This window comes from Thamnophis elegans, chromosome 2, assembly GCF_009769535.1.
Source record: "Thamnophis elegans isolate rThaEle1 chromosome 2, rThaEle1.pri, whole genome shotgun sequence".
Taxonomy (NCBI): Eukaryota; Metazoa; Chordata; class Lepidosauria; order Squamata; family Colubridae; genus Thamnophis; species Thamnophis elegans.
Genome location: NC_045542.1, coordinates 60,902,601 through 60,923,594, shown reverse-complemented (window position 1 = coordinate 60,923,594; position 20,994 = coordinate 60,902,601). Strand labels below are relative to the sequence as shown.

General features: G+C 34.4%; 1 protein-coding gene across 1 annotated transcript in view; it reads right to left on the bottom strand.

The window, feature by feature from the left end:
- LOC116503618 (protoheme IX farnesyltransferase, mitochondrial) overlaps positions 1-20,994 on the bottom strand; it is a 111,286-nt gene that overhangs the window by 11,289 nt on the left and 79,003 nt on the right. The window contains exon 6 of the mRNA XM_032210154.1: positions 1,092-1,324. Within this exon, the coding sequence (XP_032066045.1) occupies positions 1,092-1,324 (233 nt within the window). The remainder of the gene's footprint in view (positions 1-1,091; positions 1,325-20,994) is intronic.

The window sequence follows — 20,994 nt, the reverse complement described above, 5'->3', positions numbered from 1 at the left end:
CAGGTAATTTCACAGAACAGATATGCACATTAACAGGTTGCTTGGTTTTTGACACATCCAAACAGAGTATTATTGAAAATCACAGGCTAAATGTAACTTCTGGTACAAGGAAATCACTCTAACCTTCTGGTAAGGATTTTCTAAAACACATGACCCCCAGTTTCTGGTTTCTCCTAGAGATCAACTGAAAAGTTGCACTGCCATCTCATCTCCCTACTCAGAAAATAGCAGTCTACTTCCATTTTGGTTCAAGTGTACTATAGATGTTGTACAAATAGCTCAAAATACCTACTTCAGGATCTACTTCACTTCTCTTCTTGGTACCTTTGTGAAATCCATGAGGCAAAACCTCTAAATCCTATCTTGCCAAGATTTTTTGTTAATCGAATAGCATTTAAAGAAAGCAATCTTGCAGACTATACCTGCCAACTACTAACAGTACCTAGCAGTGACAGATGAATCTTACATAACCACATAAATACTGTACATCTTTTCAATTCATCAATACTATTCTTTTCTAGAACTGCATTACCTCTAAGCTTTTTAAAATAAACCATGATCTCCATCAGCTTTGAACCAGAAATCAAGCTAACTGTGTGGTTTATATGCATGTTACCCCTTTTTATGCGACTTTATTGCATTACCCACTATTACCCACTATTACAAAGTCCATTGTATCCAAGCCTGGAGCCATTCCCAGGATATAACAGCTGATTATTAAAGTATTTTTTAAGTGTTTTACTCTTTACTGTTGGAGTTATCTCATCCTTACTAAAAACTCTTTTCCACCCTGAGATTAGGGTGCTAGCCTCATGCCACTGAGTATGTTGCCCAAGAACCTCTTCTTGATTTTTACTCATATATCAATATGAAGCAAGGAGTGCTATAGAATTCAACATGGAAGATATAGATTGTGGAAAATGTAAAGGCTACTCCAGTAAATGTTGATTAAAAAGGGAATGTTTTATTGTAATAGAGAGACTTAGGAGAAACAAAGCACTTATATACTGCAGTTATTTTTTTGCTAGTCCCAAAGCTAAAAGGAATTTTCCCCATTCTTGTCTATGATGGGGTTTTCGCTTTATACTCACCTGCATCCAGACTACCAGTTGCTGCTAGCCAACCCACGACCGGAGGAACGGCACCAACCACAGCTCCTACCCATGTATTCACAATGCTAACTCTTTTCAGAGGCGTATAGCAGCAGGAATACAGGAAAATGTTGAAGGCTCCTAAGGCACCAATAAGAGGATTTACTCCAAGGACCAGCAAGGTTATTGCTGGAACTGCACAGCAGATTCCAAAGGAGACAGCAAGCAGAGGACTGTTTAAAAACAAGAAACAAAGAATTTGGAAGACATCAGTAAAAGATCTAAGATCAACATCTATTAGTATTTTCTCTTGTCCTAAACTTTTCATATTTTTAAGTTCAATGATGGCAATCAGCATCTGTACAAGGTTATATCTTTGGAGGTATACTAAGTAAGCTGCAAAACTGACAAGGCAGGTGAATAAGAAAAGCAAAATGCATTGCACCTTTACTGTACTACCTTGTTTTTTAAACAGTATGATGGAAGTATGAGAAATATGGTGAATCTCTGTAGGCAGATTAAATAGGTAGATGGAAATATGTGTTATTTATATTAAATATACAACGTACTAAACATCCATACAAAAATTCTGATGCTGCTTGTACATAATTATAGACATATTTCCTCCACTAACTTTTAATTAACCATGCACTGCTTTACAGAAATCTGTACTCAAAATGTATTGCCCTGGAAAAAAATAATTTATCAAAACTCTATAAACCTAAACCATGGATTTTATTAGTGTTCCAGCCATAATTATGTCAACTCACAAAAGCACAGAACAAATTATTTTTAATAACATATCTAAACATTTGGTGTGGATTTTTATACTTTCATACAGACCACTTATAGTGTTTATTTAGAATCGCAAAATAACCCCAGGACCGACTCTGCCTCAATCTTGTTAGAATGCTAAGAAGGAAGAGATGTCTGCCTTTAATTTAACTTTTAATTAAATGGACCAGGCCAACAATTTGATAAACTGAAATATAATTTGACCCATTTTACAAGCCCAACTGTGGATTTTGGTAATTTAATTTAACGGATTGCAATGTTCATTACATTTTTTTCACAAGCTTTGGAGCCAAGAAAACTATACACAGCTTTCAATGAAAACATGTGAAACACTAACACAGGGACCTAATTTGACACAACAGTATAAACTATAACAGAATATTATTATATGACAAGTTTTATTGCATGAACCCCTCACTTGCAAATGGAGGTAAACCTATTGATTGATTGATTCTGTCTCAACGGGATGTCTGAACCGGGATGTCTGAACCGACCCAAATTCAAGCCATTAGCAAATGTTAAAGATCACATTTTTTTTTCTGAATGGGTTGAAAAGAAGGAAGGACTTAACAAGAAAGAAGAAACAGCCTGAGTTCTGTTTATTGCTTTAGATGTTACAGATTTTTTTGTTGCACAAAAGCTGGAATTAAACAAAGTTTCTTCTAACAGTGGAAACAGAAAGCAGTAAATAGGGTCATAGCCCTTTTGGAAATCTGCCTCCCTTGAAGGTTCTGTACAGCGAAACATTAAGTTTAGGGAGGAAGGCTGCTGTGATCATTGCAGTGACTGGTAGCATTGTCCCAGAGGTGAATAACTGTGGGTGACTGTGGCTGAAACTGGGCTTAAGGTTCATTACCAGGCATGAAGGGGTCTATGACAAATTTGCTGCAGTCAATTTGCCATGGCCAACTTGCTTTCAAGGTTTGCCCAAATACTTTTCAATATATGAATGTTGTTATGTGTCTCGATTCTGAAGACAATAATAATAATAATAATAATAATAATAATAATACAGATCATTCCAGGAATATTTTTTTTAAAGATGGAGAAAAAAGCTTTTTTTGTAGCTTCACAAGAAAATTGCCAAATCCTCAGGCACCAGACCTTTTTTTTTTTTTTTTCATTTAATTGTTACCAGGTGCACTTCACCTTTAAGCAGACACTTGTTTTCAAACATTGAGCTGGGAGTTTGGATGATTGTCAAAATCAAAGACAAGGGAATACTGTAGGGGTCAAGTTTTACTGTTGGGAGAACTGTAAGAAAATTCAAGTTTTCCCCGTTGGCATTTTATCATTTAGTTGTATGATTGGAGTTGATGTAAAAAGTTGCGAGACAAATCCCTATTAAAACATCAAAATCAATGGTAATTTAGGACAAATTCCCCTAGTTTAACATACTCCATTAGAATTGGAGAGGACAAAATTGGGATGTTCCAGGTTTGCTGCCTTGAATGATGGCACTGAAGACTAACAGATTTAAAAGATTACAAATGAATTAATTTTTGTTTTGTTTATATATTTTGATTTTAAATAAATAATGACAGCATTTGGTTTAAATGACAAGAAAAGTAATTCCATGGAAGAAATTGACTAGAAAAGATAAAGAAAACATCAAAGATTAGGATTACTCAAAAGAGGTGCTTCACATTGAACAGGAAAATTCATGACACCCTTAACTTTAAATAATTAAAGAAGTCACATCTTTTTCCAGGCTTATATGTTGTCATATGCTACTCCTGGTTGACTCAAGTTACTTTTGCACGGATAGTCACTTGGTAAAATGAGGTTGCTGCTTTAATGATTTGAAACTTAACATAACATCACATATATAGCTTAATATATATTTGGTGTTATCAAAATTGCAAGAAGCGCCAATGAAACTAAGAGCTTCTATGAGTGTGCATGTAAAATATTTTGCTTTCCTGAAATCAAAGCATCAAGATTTTGTCTTGGACAGTGAGATGAATAGCACATAAATGTAATAAATAAACAAAAAGATGGATTTTGGTTCAAAGATTATTTTATCTTTATCTTTTGATGATAATTAAAAAACAAGACATGGCTCACTTGTCTCTATAAATGGAAACTCAATAAGGTCTTAGAAGCATGCTTGCCTAATAGTTTTTGAAAAATACAAGCAATTTGCAAGTTAAAATATACAAATTTAATTCAACTGAACAGTAGCTTTCTTGAAGTACTTTATAATGCAATTAATATGCTATAATCTATTTATTTCTAAATCAAAACCCAAGGAAGAATGCAAAATGCAGTATCTACCCTGAATAATGTTGAAGGTTTCATATGTAGGGCATCATGATACAGTACTGTTGCTATTTTGATTGAAACTGCTTCTCTCAGAGTAAAATTACTAACAGTATTATAAATTTGTGTCTTTTGGATAGATAAAATGTTTTCAAAAATTGGATATGTTTCATTTATAATTATATGCACTATACTGTCCATTAGCATGTTTATAGCAGGGGAGTGTAACTGGACAAAAATACTATTTTCTGTTTCCATGATGTTATAGAAGTCATCTGCTTTAAAGGGCTAAACAGCTTTGGATCACTGGTCAAAATAAATAATTTTCCACATCTTACAAATTCATTTCAGTGAAAGGCTGATTATTCCATGTGGAAAAAACACTGTCACAGGATTACACGATGACTAAAGGTAATAGTCTGTGATGGTGCTGGTTAAAATTTACCCTTCCATAAAAGCTACTATATACAAATATGTTTGGTTACAGCAATACCAAATGGAACTTAATAATAGAAGCTGTTTATATTGTCAGCATATAAAACTCGAAGCATTTTCTACATGCAATAAATGTTTACATTTTGTATAATGTGGAATGTTTTCTCCCTAAAACATCAACTATCCAACACTTCATTCTAGAAGGAAAAAATTCAGCTCAGGTTCAAAGTCTACAATAAAGAGAGAGAAAAAGAGCAAGTTTACTCTGGCAAATTCAATGCAGTCATTCTTAAGAGTATTTGTGCGACAGTGACAGACCCCGCAGGGTACAATATGTTCCATTTCCCTGAGTGTAACATCTGTTCAGTTGACAAGTCTCAAGCAGATTTTTCTGTTTGCAGACACAGCCTGAAAGCTGATAATCCAGCTGGTGTATTCTGTTTCTAAATCACCAATTATAACAAAATAGTAATCAAGAATTATGACAAATTTTTGATGAAGGATGAAAGGGATATATTCTGTGCATTTAAGGTAAGGAAAAGGCAAGCATAGTTAGCTTTCATCAACAAAATATGTAAATCTCAAGCATACACAGCTTTTTCTGACATTTCTCTGAATCATCTCCACGTATTCCCACAGTGTCAAAAGGCAAACAACTAGGGCTTGCTGAAAACAGATTAGATAATTATTTTATAGAACAGGTTATTCTAATTTACTTTCGTAATGTTTCAATGAACATCAATGAACCTTCATGGAACTACTTGTTACTCAATGCACAGCATGTCATATCCTACATTCTTCTAAATGCTATTTCAAAAAAGGTACCAAGGCATAGCAGAGACATGGTTTTTGATTATACAGTGGTTAACAATAAAAATACTCCAGAAATTAAATTATGAACATTAATCCTGTTTATTCTAAAGACAGCAGCTCTTTAAGATTATAAACACAGACTTGGAAGAGACAACCCCTTTGATCTTTTGTTTCTTGTCTCACAATGTTACACTATTTCCAGATGGATTCAAGTTCTTTTGAAAAAGTCAATATGCAAGACATCAAAAACAAACAAGGAAGCAACCAAAAAAAAAAAAAAATAGAGAAGGGAAGAACGGAATAGGATTTTCAAACCTTTCTTTCCACAATACACAATGTCTTGACTTAACAGCATCTGCAATAATTGAAGCCCAAACTTACATTTTTATAGTCTAAGTCTTTTATTTATTTAAATAGAAAAGTTACTCAATGGCCTAAAACAATTATAAATGACTGCAAAAGTAGGTAATATCAAATCAAAAGTCCCTGCCCTGACTCAGGTTTTATTTTATTTGGGTAAAAAAGTGCTTGGCTAACTACTATAAGAAACGATGCTGTTCTTGCATTTTATTTTGTAAGTATTAAATTATGCCCCTCCATCTCTCTTTCTTTGCTAAAACCCTGCCAGGTTTTCTCATTTATTCCTGGCCTCTTTTTTCCGGCCCTGTCCATTTTCTGAGTGCAGTCTTGGCCTGCCAAAATGTGGAAACCTGAATACCACACTTGGCGCACGAAGAGGCTGTCTGCCTCTGCTCTATAACAACAGAACAAACCAGACATTAGCTGAGTAACCACAGCAATTGTGAGAACTGCAATGGTCAATTGTATGAAGCCTATCTTTAATTAACATCTTGGGGTCGTCACGTTTCTGACTTGGTATGCTGATACCTTGTGTTCACCCACAGAACAAGCTACTGACTGGCTCAAATGGCTTGGGCTAACTTCTGAGTGAATGATAATGGAGAAAGCATTTGTAACAAATTAAGAAGTCGCCACAAACATGCGAATCCTGGCACTTCCTCAGTGCTGAAAGCACACGCTAACTTGATCCACATACCATTTCAGGCAGCTATATTTATATGTAGTATAATACAAACCACATTTACTAACATTTTCAGGTTCAAAAAATGCTGTAGCAATAACGATAAAAGTGAAACTAATATGGAAGGAATATGCAGCTCCTCCGAACTAATGCTTATTTCATGGAAGATTATTTTTCTTTAAAAGGAAGGAAAACAAAGGAAATAAACTCACACATTGTCAGAATTACAGGAGCTTTATCTGGCATCTGTGTAAAATACTGCCATTCACACATCAATCTTAAACTTTAAATTATAATTAAAAAGTGTCCATTATGCGTCTCCTTTAATACATCTTAAAGGTGGCATTTTTGACCTCCAGAATGTTTCAATACAAACAGGGCAAATACGTTTTAACATTCAATTAGTGGTTTTAATCAGAAATTTTGTTCATGTCTAATGAGATATATCTTCCAATTAACAAGAAAACATACTCTAAAAGCATGAGCATTGCTAATTTATTGCTAGAGCCACATCTTCTTCTTTGATGGTGGGGGGGCACACAGGAAGTAACAATCACATCCTTTAAGAGGAGGAACACTACTATTGCACTTTCTCTGGGTTTTTTTTATGTTTATGAATAAGCAGGAAAACTGACACCAGGTCTGCTCTTTGCAAAGACACAATATTACATTAACCCGAACTAAGTGTAATGAAGTAAAAGGGCACTCTTTAAGCAAACAAAATAGGCATTACTGAAAGGATGGTGGTGGGGTGGAAAATACTAATATGCATATTCACTGATTCCTCCAGTCACTCATGCAAAAAGGTTCATGACTCATGAAAAGGACTGGAGACTGTTTGGTTTTAAAATTGAAATGCAAAACTAAATTACAGTTTTAATTGAGAACTCAAGTCTCCTTCGATCAATCCGGAGGCTTTGGGTTCTTCTCCACCACCCATGCCTAAAGAATGAGAAATGCTTTAGGACTTAGATGAGAGTGGAAAAGAATGAGAGAAGATCATAAAGTTCTCTCCCAGGATTTTTGAAAATCTTTACTTACTTATGCAAATAAATATATAATATCCTGATTTTGCCTTCTGGAGACATAGGCCAGTGATAGTGAACCTTTTTGGGACTGAGTGCCCAAACCGGAATGAGCCCAAGACAGCGCATGCCCGAGGCCCAGAAAAATAAAGACCAGATGGCTGGTGCCCACAGAGAAGGCTCTGCATGTCACCTCTGGCACACGTTCCATAGGTTCGCCATCATGGTCCTAGGCTGTTGCACTTTTATTTCACTGAAAGATAAATCTTCAAGACTGAGCAAAAATGGCAAAATATGTAAATCAAAAGTCATTCCAGAACATACCGAACAGGTTTATAACAACAGGACTTTCAATTCAAGAAGGTTTTCAGGAAAGATTAAATCAGATGAAAATGACTTCCCTGAGATTTGATGTCAGTAGCCAGCCAGCTTTGTATAGTGTCTAAGGTATCAGGCTAAAAACCAGGAGGGAGTAAATTCTAGTTCTGCTTTAGGTACAAAATCAGCTGGGTGACTTTGGGCCAGCCACTCCCTTTGAGCCCTAGAAGTAGTCAATGTGAAGCCACTTCTGAAATATTGCCAAGAATACTTCAGGGACTGGTCCAGGCACAGTTTGTTTGTTCATTCGTTCATTCATTTAATTTCTATAGCCACCTAACACAATCAAGTGACTCTGGACCAGGAGTCATTAAAAAAGAAGTAATGCCAAAGGATTCTAGTTCAGTGATTTAGTGACTGGTATACAACTTCCCTTAGATTTGAAATCTTCACCACACTTTAAATATATATTTGTATCCTGGACCACTGGGGCAAATTGTACAGGATTCTGAATACATTATTGTTAGTCTTATTTCTCATCTATTAAAAATGACAAACAAAAGAGATAATGTATAATGCTACTGTATGTAAACAGAGAGCAAACCACACTTGTACTGATGATGCAGTGCAAGATGCTACCAAGTTAGGTAGTAAAATGACAATATTCAACGTTACTGGATATAACTATGGTTATTATAATGTTGCCTCTCCTGTTAGAAAATATTTAGTACCGACTTCAGGACAAAGAACTTTCTGGAAATATTCAAAATTAACCTGAATTTTTTTTTGGAAATTATTCTGTTTTGGAGAGAAATTAGAGATTAGAAATTAGTTCTGAAATTCCAGGATTTATTGCTTACAGCTATTGAACAGTTCCAATAAGCTCCTGGCTCAAGTTCTAGTTGTCTGGGAATGATCTGTTTTATTTTTTTTTAAGATATATTAATAAAGTGTAATTTATTTTTAAAATATGTTTCTCTAATTGTTATGAGTGCTGAGTGTCTCCTTTGTAGAGATAGATACAAATTCAATAATGAAAGCATATGAACTAATTTTAAAAGTTAATTGTGACTAAGAATAGGAGACAAAATTCTCTCATTACTGTTTTATACAAATATGTCTACTTTACACTTCATTGATAAGCAAAAAGACTGAATATACAGACATTATTCTGACATTTGTACTTTTAAAAATATATGCCAAATTGCATAGATTTCAATACTAAAACTATTTGTGAACAGCCATGCATTACCAATATTCTAGTATATTTTTGTTTCCATTATCATAAGTATGGAATATGACCTGTAAACTGAGAAATCTGAGAAAAATAAATGTGATAGAATTACTGCTATTTATTTGATTAAATCAGACAACTGTAGAGAGGAAGATAAATCAATGAACTCAGTAGCATCACCCCTATATTAAGGCACAGTGCTTTTCCTCATCTTATAAAATTTTTGTGATTACTGAAAGCAGGTCAACAGATAAAATGGCATACAATGCAGCCAATACATTCCCATTTACATTCATCCTAACAGGATAGCTAACAAGATGCTTTATTTTGTTAAGGAGTAATGTGGAATCCCCAAAAATTCATTAAGCAAAGTAAAGGCCTTTATGCTTAAAAGCACTTAAGGAAGGAATTTTGACAAACATCATAATATTTAATCTCCTGATAAAGCCTTAACAACTTTAAGTGTTTGGAAAGCAGAAATGCCTTTGATGTGCGAAGACTTATAAAGGAAGAATAGTTGAGCTGCTAATACCTCTGATACTGTATATGGGAACCCAGTCTCATCAGTGATAAATTGAAGTATTCTTGGCTTATACTGAAATCATCTGGCTGAGATGGAAGAAGCATAAAAAGGCTGAAATCTTCAACTTAATTTGCACTGTATCTCCACAAATGCTTTTGAGTAAAAACAAACACTTTAAGAATTGTTAATTGAATATATACTTTCAGTTACATTTTGATTGTGTGGCAGCTAAATAATATGACTGCTTCTGTACAGTGTTAAACAATAGACATAGCAGAACATTGAAATTATTGTAGAAATATATTTCTCAAGTTCTGAAGGAAACTAAAGAGCCATTTTTGTTTTATTACATTTTTCTTTTAATGCAGTACTGAACACCTCCAAATTTCAGATGATTAGGGGTAGTGTGTACAACAATTTGTACTCTATTAATAGATCAGTTTTTACTTAAAATCCAACTATGGGATTTGGCATTCTTTTAGATTAAATTATGTTCTATAATCTATGTTCCCACCTTTATTATTTTTAAAAATAATAGCAGTAGACTTATATAGCAATAGCAGTAGACTTATATACCGCTTCATAGGGCTTTCAGCCCTCTCTAAGCGGTTTACAGAGAGTCAGCATATTGCCCCCAACAATCTGGGTCCTCATTTTACCCACCTCAGAAGGATGGAAGGCTGAGTCAACCCTGAGCCGGTGAGATTTGAACCGCTGAACTGCTGATCTAGCAGTAGCCTGCAGTGCTGCATTTAACCACTGCGCCACTCAAGGCAGCAAGCATACCTAATATTCCTTCTTCCTCCTATTTTCCCCATAATAGCAACTCTACAAAGTGAGTTGGATTGAGACAGAGAGAGAGAATAGCAAATGTGTTTGTTTTATCCTTCATTCTCAGAAACTATTAGCTAGAAGACAGTGTTAAATAAGAATTCCCACTCTCATTACCAACATTCCCCCAAAAGTTGTTTTGTAGACTATGGGTTATTTGAGTCCATGACAGTCATTATTTTACCTCAGACCAATGAGTTAAAGTAATTGCAATAAGGAAGCAGTCTGGAACAATAGCATAATAATGGTGGGAAAATGGAAATCTGATTCTTAACTTTCCTACTCTACTGCAAAATAATATGCCCCGGGGACCTATGATATCAAAACCATGAATAGGAGTCCCCAATATTTACTCACCCACAAATATGAAATATTCCAGCACCTTAATTATTTTATGAAACAGGTGAGGTATATACTCATAGAAACACAGACACACATATATGACTACAAGTGGGTAGGTACACGTGTATCTATCCATCTATTCATTGTCTGTCTGTCTATCTATCTTATTTGAATCAAAAGTAAGGCTATAAGGTTGTATATGAAATCATTTTTAAAAAGTATCTAGTACTGCAAGAAACCTTTTAACGATAAAATCAAGTCCAGAAAAAGAAGATATTAAATTCCCTATTTAGTTTCTTTTAATAGAATCAAATACATTGTATTAGCACTGTTTTCCATACAAAAAGGTTTATTACCATTTAACAATTGATTTCTGGGGCAATATATTATAAATGCAATATATTATATTGGCTTTTTAATAAATTAAAACTCTTAGTGTAAAGGCTATTAACAATGAACCGGTTTGAATTTTTATTCAGAAAACACATGAATAAAAATTAAGAAATTCTGAGTTATAGCCAACCTTTCACAGACAGACGTTTGCTCACATTGTGACTTTTCTGCTTCCCACTGTAGCTTGCTCACCATTAAATTGTTCCCAACCCCCAGGAATAGTTTTTGTGGATTCTGAGGGTTAAAGGAAAGAGAGGTAATCGGTTTCACTCTGTTACATCAGGAGAAGATGCTTGTAAGAAACCATCTTTTAAAAGCCACTTCTTTAGATTACTGCTATTAAAAACCAATTCAACTGACAGAAATGTGGCTGAGAAAAACAAATATCTCTTGGATTCCTGACATGGCATTTTTAGTCCAAAGTTGCCAGCTTCCTTTTCTTTGCAAAGAAATTTGTACTGGTTACATTAAAATATCACATAGCTATGTAAATTCATTTCTTTCTTTCTAAACAAGGAAACAGATAATATATGACATCCCAGCTTTGCTGTCAGAGAGCATATAAGCTGTTGCTTGAAAATGTAATTGACCCTGCATCTTAACCAAACTGAAGGCAATTAGTTTTCCCAGACCTTAACCAATCTCAGTTGCAGATGTTCCATTTCCTTTGCCCAGAATTACAGACATTAGCAACTTTATAAACAAATCAGCCTAGTTTAAAGCAGTCACTTATTTCTCAAAAAAATAAAATAAAAATAACCTCATCTCTCATTTTTACAACATTGTAACTATTTTTAAGAATACTTCATATCTTTCTTAAAAATCACAAGCTTATATGTTTGCATTTTTGCAAAATTGTATTTTTTGTATTTTTAAATTTTGCTATAATTACTATTGCTATGGCTTTTTTGCTATTTGCTATTTTTTACTATTGCTATCATTGTTTCTTGTTTTTCATACTGTTCTTACGTAAGTTTTCTATGGCTTCTATTTATTTATACACCTCCCATAAAGCTGCCATTACTGGTGATTTAGAAGGACAACAACATTATCACATTATGGTGACTGATTACAAGGTAATTAATAAAAAGATATTTAGAAAAATAAAACAGTGAAGAGAACAATTTATTTAACTTTATTTTTATATTATTTTAACAGTTCTCAGGAGACTCTCTGCTGCACTAAACTTACAATGTAAGATATGATAAAAGAAACAGCATGTTAAAAGTAGCGTAAATCCTTCTTTTCCTTCAAGCACATATTCTGCAGAGAATCAAATTCTTATTTCCAAATGTATTTTTTTCCAGTTGCAAAGGGAGGAGGAGAATGTTATCAATGCACTGAGGCCTGAATTTATTACAGTTTCATTAGTTAGAAAGACTTTTCATTATTTCAGTGTTACTCTTAGATGAAATGATGAACAACAGTTACAACTCAGAAATTCTATTTGAAACACAGTAGTCCTCGACTTATGACCATAATTGACCCCAACATTTCAGTTGCAGAGCAAGAAGTTGTTAAGTGAATTTTGTCCCATTTTCTAAATGTTCTTGCCAGTTTGTTAAGTGAATCACTGCAGTTGTTGAATTAGTAACATGGGTGTTCAGTGAATCTGGCTCTCCTATAGATTCTGCTTGTCAGAAGGTCACAAGGTGATCACAGGACCCTGGGACACTGCAACGGTCATCAATACATGCTAGTTGCCCAGTGATCGCATAACCATGGGGATGTTGCAGTGGTCATAAGTGTGAAAAATTGTCGTAAGTCACATTTTCAGTGGTGTTGTAATTCTGAACAGTCACTAAATGAATGCTTGTAAATTGAAGACTACTGGCAATCTAAACATCCCCTGCAGTTAGTTTCAACTCATCATCTGATTTGTAGAGGATTTTATATAACAGGAGCCCCCAATTCCCGGGCCCTCAGCCATTCAGAACTGGGCTGCAGAAGCGGGGGGGGGGGGGGGGAAGCTAGTATATCCCCACTTGTGTGAGTGGTAGGTGACCGTGTGCGCTCCATTTGCTTCTCCCCCCATCAGTCCACAAAGCTGGAAATGTTGGGGTATGCTATTCTAAAAGGCAACATAATTCTGATAATGTAACTACATTGATAGAGGCTTCACTCTATCAATCCCATAACTCTGTCTTCTTACCATATGAAATTATGTACATGAATTCTTATTCACAACCTGCAGAATAAACTATGTATTAATAGCATACCTCATTTATATCCTATTCATACTCAATAGGGTTGGTTATTTGACTGAATACCAAGAAATTGAAAAACAGAAAGAAATGAAAAATAGAAATAGAATGGTTGGGATTCAAATCAGGGAGATTCTGCCATAAAATACTGATCCTACTTGTTCTTAGATAACAATGTCATAACTACTAATATATAATGTTACAGCTAATGATAGTGAAACTGAAGGATGGGATAAGAAATACTAACAACATATATTATTTTATAGTAGAATGTAAAATAATACACTCTAATATAAATAATATAATAACTAGAGTATACTAGAGTTTTACCATCTCCCTTCAATATTATTTTTTATGGATAGGATGTCTATTTTCTATTCAATCTTTCCTACATTTAGGCTTCAATTATTTCTGTTTTTTACACATTATCTCCTTTTCTGCAAGAGGTGTTCATCCTTTTAAATATTTGTGCAGGGACCCCAAGCAGATCATTACAAATTTTAAGTAAAGCAAACAAGCACAGAAATGACTATACAAATCCCATTACCAAGATAGGCCCCCTTTCAGCAAAAATTATTAGAATATAAACTGTGATTTTTTTATCAAGTAGATTCCAATAAAATGGGTGAGAGAATTCTTTGTGTATGTTAGTCTCTGGAATGCAAGCTCTGCAGCAATGACTATGCTAGCAATGCCTAATTAAAGTGTAAACCCTGGTATCTGACTTGCCAAGTTGATAATATGTAAGCTGTCCCTTGTTTAAAGGCCTAATAAACTCAACCATTTACAGAAGAAATGCACTTTTTACATGACTTACTGCAAATAGAATTTGAGTTGCAAGCCATTTAGCATCCGAGACAGTTTGGTAATGGACTTGCTGAGTAGTGTCATTTTTGAAACTACTTGGCACATGTTGAATAACGGGCCACTGTTGGTAAGATAAAGTCTTACAAGATTAAAAACAGAGTCAGAATGCCAGGGAGTTGGATTGCCTTAAAGCAAAATGTATAAATACAAATGTAAATAAATTTAATAGGCTCCATAAGGAGAGTCTATTCTCAGACAAATTTTATTACTTAACCAAACCGAATGGATATCTTTGAGAATATATACCCAGTTGTTTTCTGGTCTCTACTTTTTAGGAAATACACATTTTTGCTTGTTGTTCCCATAACAAAAAATTAAATTCCTTTTTACTCATGATTTGTAGGCATACCTTTGCACATTTCTTGACAACAATAGGAAGAACTTTGTCATTGTCTGCTGTCCGGGTTCCCCCGTTTTACTCCCAGCTCTAGTTCTCTTTCCCGTCCAACTGTTGACCTAGCATAGTTTCCAAGCCCTGTGAAGATCAGTTTATTTCTGCCAGATAGTTGACAGAATTATCTGTCTAGGTTGCCTCTAGTTCCCAATGGCTATTAAAACACCAAGAAGCCATTTAGAGCATCTTAGATCTTGCCTAAGAATTCAATAGAGGGATCTGCATCTTCTGATGTGAACATTCTTCTGCGTTTTGACACACATAAAGCTTAAGCTACGATCCTCCACAGCATACCCCCAGGGGTGTCTTGATTCAAATAACATAGTAAGTAACTGTGGGTGGAAATAAGAACTTTTCGCATTCGTAATTATTACATTAGGAACTGACTTTAATGATGTTATTAGAATGAGTGTTGATGTCTAAAATCTTACTTGGTAAGAAACTCTTTGTACTTTTTAGTCTTTTGTATTTTAAGGGATTTTCAAATTGATCAACTTTCAGATTGATCACCATGAAACAAATGGTTATGTAAAACTATATTTTAAGAAACTCTGATGTTACTTTCCATGCCTCTGAAGTAGATTTTTTGTTCAAACATTCATCACTTATAATTGCTACATATGTATTCTATCGTGTATTCTATAATGATATTCCATCATGATAAAGAAATGATTTGACTTGATTTTATTTTTACTAGTGTAACAGTTACTGTTATGCTAACCTACCAATGTTTTCTTAGCAAATATATTCATGCATATCATATTCATTCACATTATCTCTATCCCCAGTAAGATTTTTAAAGCCATTACTGGATCTTCCATAAAATCACAGAACCAGTTTTCTTAAATTTGTTTGGTTGATGCTTTTAATGGTGAATTGCCAAAACTCTTATTATATTATTTCATACTATAAAATGCAAACATATACCCTCTAGTATAACGTTGCATAGGTTTTCTTTGAATTTCTTTCTACAATGTCAAATACAGGTTTCCATTAAGGAAAGGGAAATCTAATGTTGGATTTCCCCTTGAATTTTAGAAACTAACTTTTCACAGTAACAAAAAATATATATGTCATATCTACCATAGAACTATTTTTAGTTGAATATCACAGCAGACTCTAATCTAAGATTCGACTTTGTCATGGCTGTTTTTGAAGGGAAAAAAGTTGCCCTCCATTATTTCTCAACAAAATTGAAATGGCAAAAATGCTACATCCCAAAAGTTTATTTATATCGGAGGTGACAGTGAAAAGGATTATAGTTACAATTGCTGTTCTTCCTCAAACAGTTAGGCTCTAGCCCCTGCTGTGTTGTGACATAGTAGGCTGAGACAACTCCATTAGGAGTGTGTGTTGCTCCTCAGCAGTAGTCTTCAGGAGCAGATGGAGGGCTATTTACTCAAATGCACCATGACTCCTGGCTTATATATGAGCATCTGGGATGTTTCCTAACTGGATGTGATGCACAATGCACTTAAATTTATCAAGTGTCCCACATGCAATTAAAGGCCTTGATAAATAATACTATGGCAAAGGCCTCACAGTTGAATTGAAAAGCAGCAAAGCGTGAGGGTCAAATGTTTCCGTAGGATTTCTATTTAACACATGCAATTGCTTATAATGGAATGTCCCTACCAACTTGCAGCAGTCATTTTCAAGAGAGCATAACCAAGAGTGCACTGAATAGACAATGACTTCTGCAAACATTAAAGTAAAGCCATTTTGTATATAAGTTCTAGTACAATACGTTTTTAAAAAAAACAACAGCCCAGCACAAATTTAGACCCCAGAATTATAAATTCTGATCTGAGAAAAGCATACAGATCTTATATTGTACATAAACCAAGTAATCTGCAGACGGTGGGGTTAAATAGCCACTGCTGCTGCAGACAGTAGGCATTATAACATTCCATTAGTCCATCCTTTGATGTGGGTTTTATCTCCTCTAAACTATGTTCTAGCCCAAGGATTTTCCTTTCACTGACTATTATGCAACTACCCAAATGAGAGAAGCGAATAAGTATCCCACAGCTTACAATGCAAGTGGAACATTTTCACAAGTAGTTGGATGTGTCAAAATATAAAGCTATCTTATTAAATTTTTGGTTTACCACGTTCAGTCAATGTCAGCTTCTTACTTTTAAGAGAAAACATGCAGAAAAAAAGAAACTCAGCAGGGTGGAATATATTTAATTTTATAAAAATTACAAATGTCTAGGATAAACATTTAAAGAAAATACTACGACATTGACTCTTTAGAACTGCGCTATTTTAAAAGGGACCACTCCCCCTTTTAACAAGCATGAAATTAAACAAAAATATTTGTAGTTTCAGTTAGAAGCCAGTTACTCACCAACAGATATTTATGAGACAAGTGACATTTGAAAATCCTCTGTGAATTGTGCTTAAGTATCAGGCAGTGCAAGTATGTCCCAATGACTTGAAATGAACAAGAGGTGATGTTTAGCAGTTGAGATTGCTCCATTTGTATTAGGGTAATAATGGCAGACATTATTCATATGATAAGAGAGGTCTGTCATGCCATGCACTTGCAATGAACTGCCCAAAGAAGAATGAGATATTTGGCACTCTGAAAAAGCTCTTGATTATTTAATACAAAAGGTTACATTGCCACAATAATCAGGCTTTTGTTTGTGCATCTGTTTTTATTCGGAAACATCAATACAAATTTATTATTAGACAACAATATATATGATTATATCTCAACCTTTTGGCACAAAAGGTAGATCTATAGAAAATCCTTTGGGATTCCTATGTTTCAAGTGCCATGCAAATTCAATGGTAAAAGTCTAAAAAATGTTTTGAAAAACACATAAGGGAAACTTGAGTTGCACTTTATTTAGATAGATTTGAATTTTATCATGTCATACAAACTCACAATCCTAGTTTGTCAGAGGATAATACGCAGAGTGGAAAGGAAGTTTACCAACGTGGTAAGTTGAGACTGGGGGCTTAACATAATTACTTTAACAAACTATCAAATGTCTATGATAGATTGTCAAAACTACTTGAGAATAAAATATGCCTAGCAAATATAAATGTTTCTTTGTCACCGGTTAGAAGTGATGGATTTACTGTCCTAATAATAATTAGGAGTATAATGCTTTCATAAGGATCACATTTGTTACTACTACATCCAACTGGCTTCCTTGATGTCATGTGGTGGAGTTATGCCAAAACTCTCATACTTACAGTGACTCATTTCACAAGCTGTGAAAGAATAAATAACTTGAACAATTTCCTCAGCCTTGGGGCAATTTCTGGTTGGAAAAATTAATAAGATCTCTTTTCCAAATTATAGCTTACCATGACAGAGAAATGTGGCCCAATGTCATTTTATATTTATTCTGCATAATATTTATCATGACTATGTCAAGAAAAGGGAGCTATATTCTAAACAAACAAACAAACAAACAAACAAAGTAAAATAACATTAAATCTAAAATAGTTTCAAAGTTTTGTCCATTACATCTCTATTATAAACAAAAACAAAATAATGATGGTGGATTGCACAATAATCTGCACAAATAATTTAAAAATCCAATGGATTTAATAGTTGTAGAGAGTAGTCATCTAACAGAGCTATGAATTCAATCAAGATTCATCAATTTATGCATCAAACATAAAATCAGAACAGACAGAAACAAGCTGTTTTTGTCTAAAAAGTTTGATAGGATGTGAGAGAAGAGAGACATTTAAACATGTGAAATGATGGAAAAATGAGACATTGATAACAGGGCTACATAGTGAAAAACCCTCCCTCTATTGGTCTGAAGACAGACAGACAGACATACATACATACATACATACATACATACATACATACATACATACGAAGGCTATCAAAAGATTATCTGTACCTTCATGATTCTTAAAGTGTTTTGATCAGTGACACTTGCACAGTTTAGTACCTTATGTAAAATCAATAGACTTCAAAACATTTTCTCAGTAAGTAGTTGTCTCTGTATTTACAGCATCAAAAAGTTAAAGTAAAAGAACAAGAACAGACTAGCCCATCATTAAATTTGATGAAAGTCGAATGTATCACAAACTCCCCCCCCCCCCACAAGGCTTTGAAGGCATGCAAAATTTCTTCTGCATGCCCCAAACATGTTTGGAATGATTCCCAGAATACACGATACCAACTTTTCAAATACACCTATCTCTTGTAGTTTTGATTTGCCTTCAGTGTTAACTGTAGAAGAAATTTAATAAGAATAATAATAAAAAAGGAATTTTCAAATATTAGGACAAACTCAACAATAAAATGGATCTCATGCTAGGCATATCTTTGGCCAGCTGAAGAAATAGTGGCAGTTGATAGTTAACATGAAATCTATAGGCATTTATCATTTAAAGCTTTGTGACATTTTAAAGAGCATTAAACTGGCTATTAATAAATGGATGAATGAGTGATTGCTTGGGACCCCCCTCCCCTCCTCAATGATTACAACAGGCAGGACAAAGAGGACAATTTAAATACAGTATATCCTTTCTTTTTCTTTTTTAAATGATTTTGGCCAAATAGTGTATCTTTCAAATCCTTCCAATTTCATGTAAATAACTATGTGGGGAAACAGGCATTTTATATATGTGCTTTAGCAATTGAGATCTCTGTCCCTGAATATATTTTAGAGCATTTTTCTGTGGGAAATACAAGCAAGCACTGGATCGCCCATGTGAGTTACTGTGAATGTAATTCAGTTCAGGAAAAAAAACCTTTAATTTTATCTGGGAATGAGAAAGGAGGAGTTTTATTTCATATATAGTTACCTAACCAAATTCAAAGACTAGAGTGAAGGGTATAGATCCATTTCACTGAATTTTGGCTGGGCTCAATTTTTGGCTTACTGTGTGCTCAACAGATGTTCTCATTAAAATTTTCCTCATGATGTTTTTAAAATAAAATTAACTGAACTTAGAAATCTATAATTAGCACCACCTCACAGAACAAATCAGAACAAGTTTACTAAAGTACTCTATTTACAATGAGGGTGAGTTTACCCCCAGGGCTTGCTTTACTATTTTGTTTCAATTTTCGTGTAATTTCATCCATCACTTTTCTTCAATCCTCCAAAGATGATGGATAAAACACAGAAATAAATAGGACCAACTGTTCACAGATGCCTAAGGGAAAACATAATTTTGTTATAAATAATCCTTGGCACAAATCATGGAAATGCTATCTGAAAATTGTTTGTTGAATAGTTTATGAATAAGGGCTTTAGTTTAAAGTTTGCAAATAAGGTGCAGCATTCTCCATCCCCCAAGAACTTGGAACTGAATCCTTTAAGAAACTGAACAGACACACAAGCAGAAATCAAGGTTGCTTTATGTTCAAACAGAAGCCTCCTGGGACCTTGGCTTTTTATTTATATGTATATACAGAGAAAAATGTATGCACAAAAGATGAGACATATTTAAGAATTATTTTTTGTAAAATCTTGGCAAAAAGTGTTACAATGATTTATAGGAGGGTAACAATGTTTCATATATTGTATTTAGCAGCATACTCTCCAGGTCTTTAGATGAAGAAATAAGCAACTTTTGATACACATTCAGTCATCAGAAGTCACACCTCATTTGAAGAATTGTAATATTTTAAATGGAAAGTTTAAAAAGTATTCTACCATTAAATGTAATATGTATAAAATGACACAATTAAGATTTGAGGCAGGAAGAGAATGCAGGTACCATTAGAAGTGAATATTTGGAATTCAAGGTTAAATTGTGGGGTCCTTAGTGCTCTTTGAACTTTGTGGTTTTCTTGCAGATGTTTCATCATCAACTAGGTAACATAATCAGTCTTTGATGTTAGGTCATACACTGTATGATGATTCTACCTACTTTGGTAATGAAATGTCTGCAAGAAAACCACCAAGCTCAGAGAGCACCAAGGACCAAACAGAATGTAGGCAACATGTAGGTAACAGTAGATAGGAATTAGCACATTCTCAGCTAGTTCCAACTACTGGAATTAGCACAGCACTGTCCATAAAAGTAATAGCAATGTTTTATGTTACTTATGAATAATTGTGTATGCATACATTTTGACCCCAAAATGTTATCCTTAATTCATGGCAATCACAATTATATATTATTTATTTCAGAAACTGCCAGGAGTCCTCAATTATTCTAATAATGTAAATCATCTGTGATTTTGTCACTGGCAATAGAAAACGTATTGTTCTTCTATTCTATTCTAACAGTGATGGTGAACCTTTTGGGCACCAAGTGCCCAAATCGGAACATGTATGTGCATGCATGCACATGTGCGCATGCTGGAGTCCAGAAACCCAAAGACCAGCTGGCCAGAGTGTATGTGCATGGTTTTCTGATTTCTGGTGCATGCATGTGCACCGGCCAGTACGTGTGTCCACAGAGAGGGCTCTGCATGCCACCTG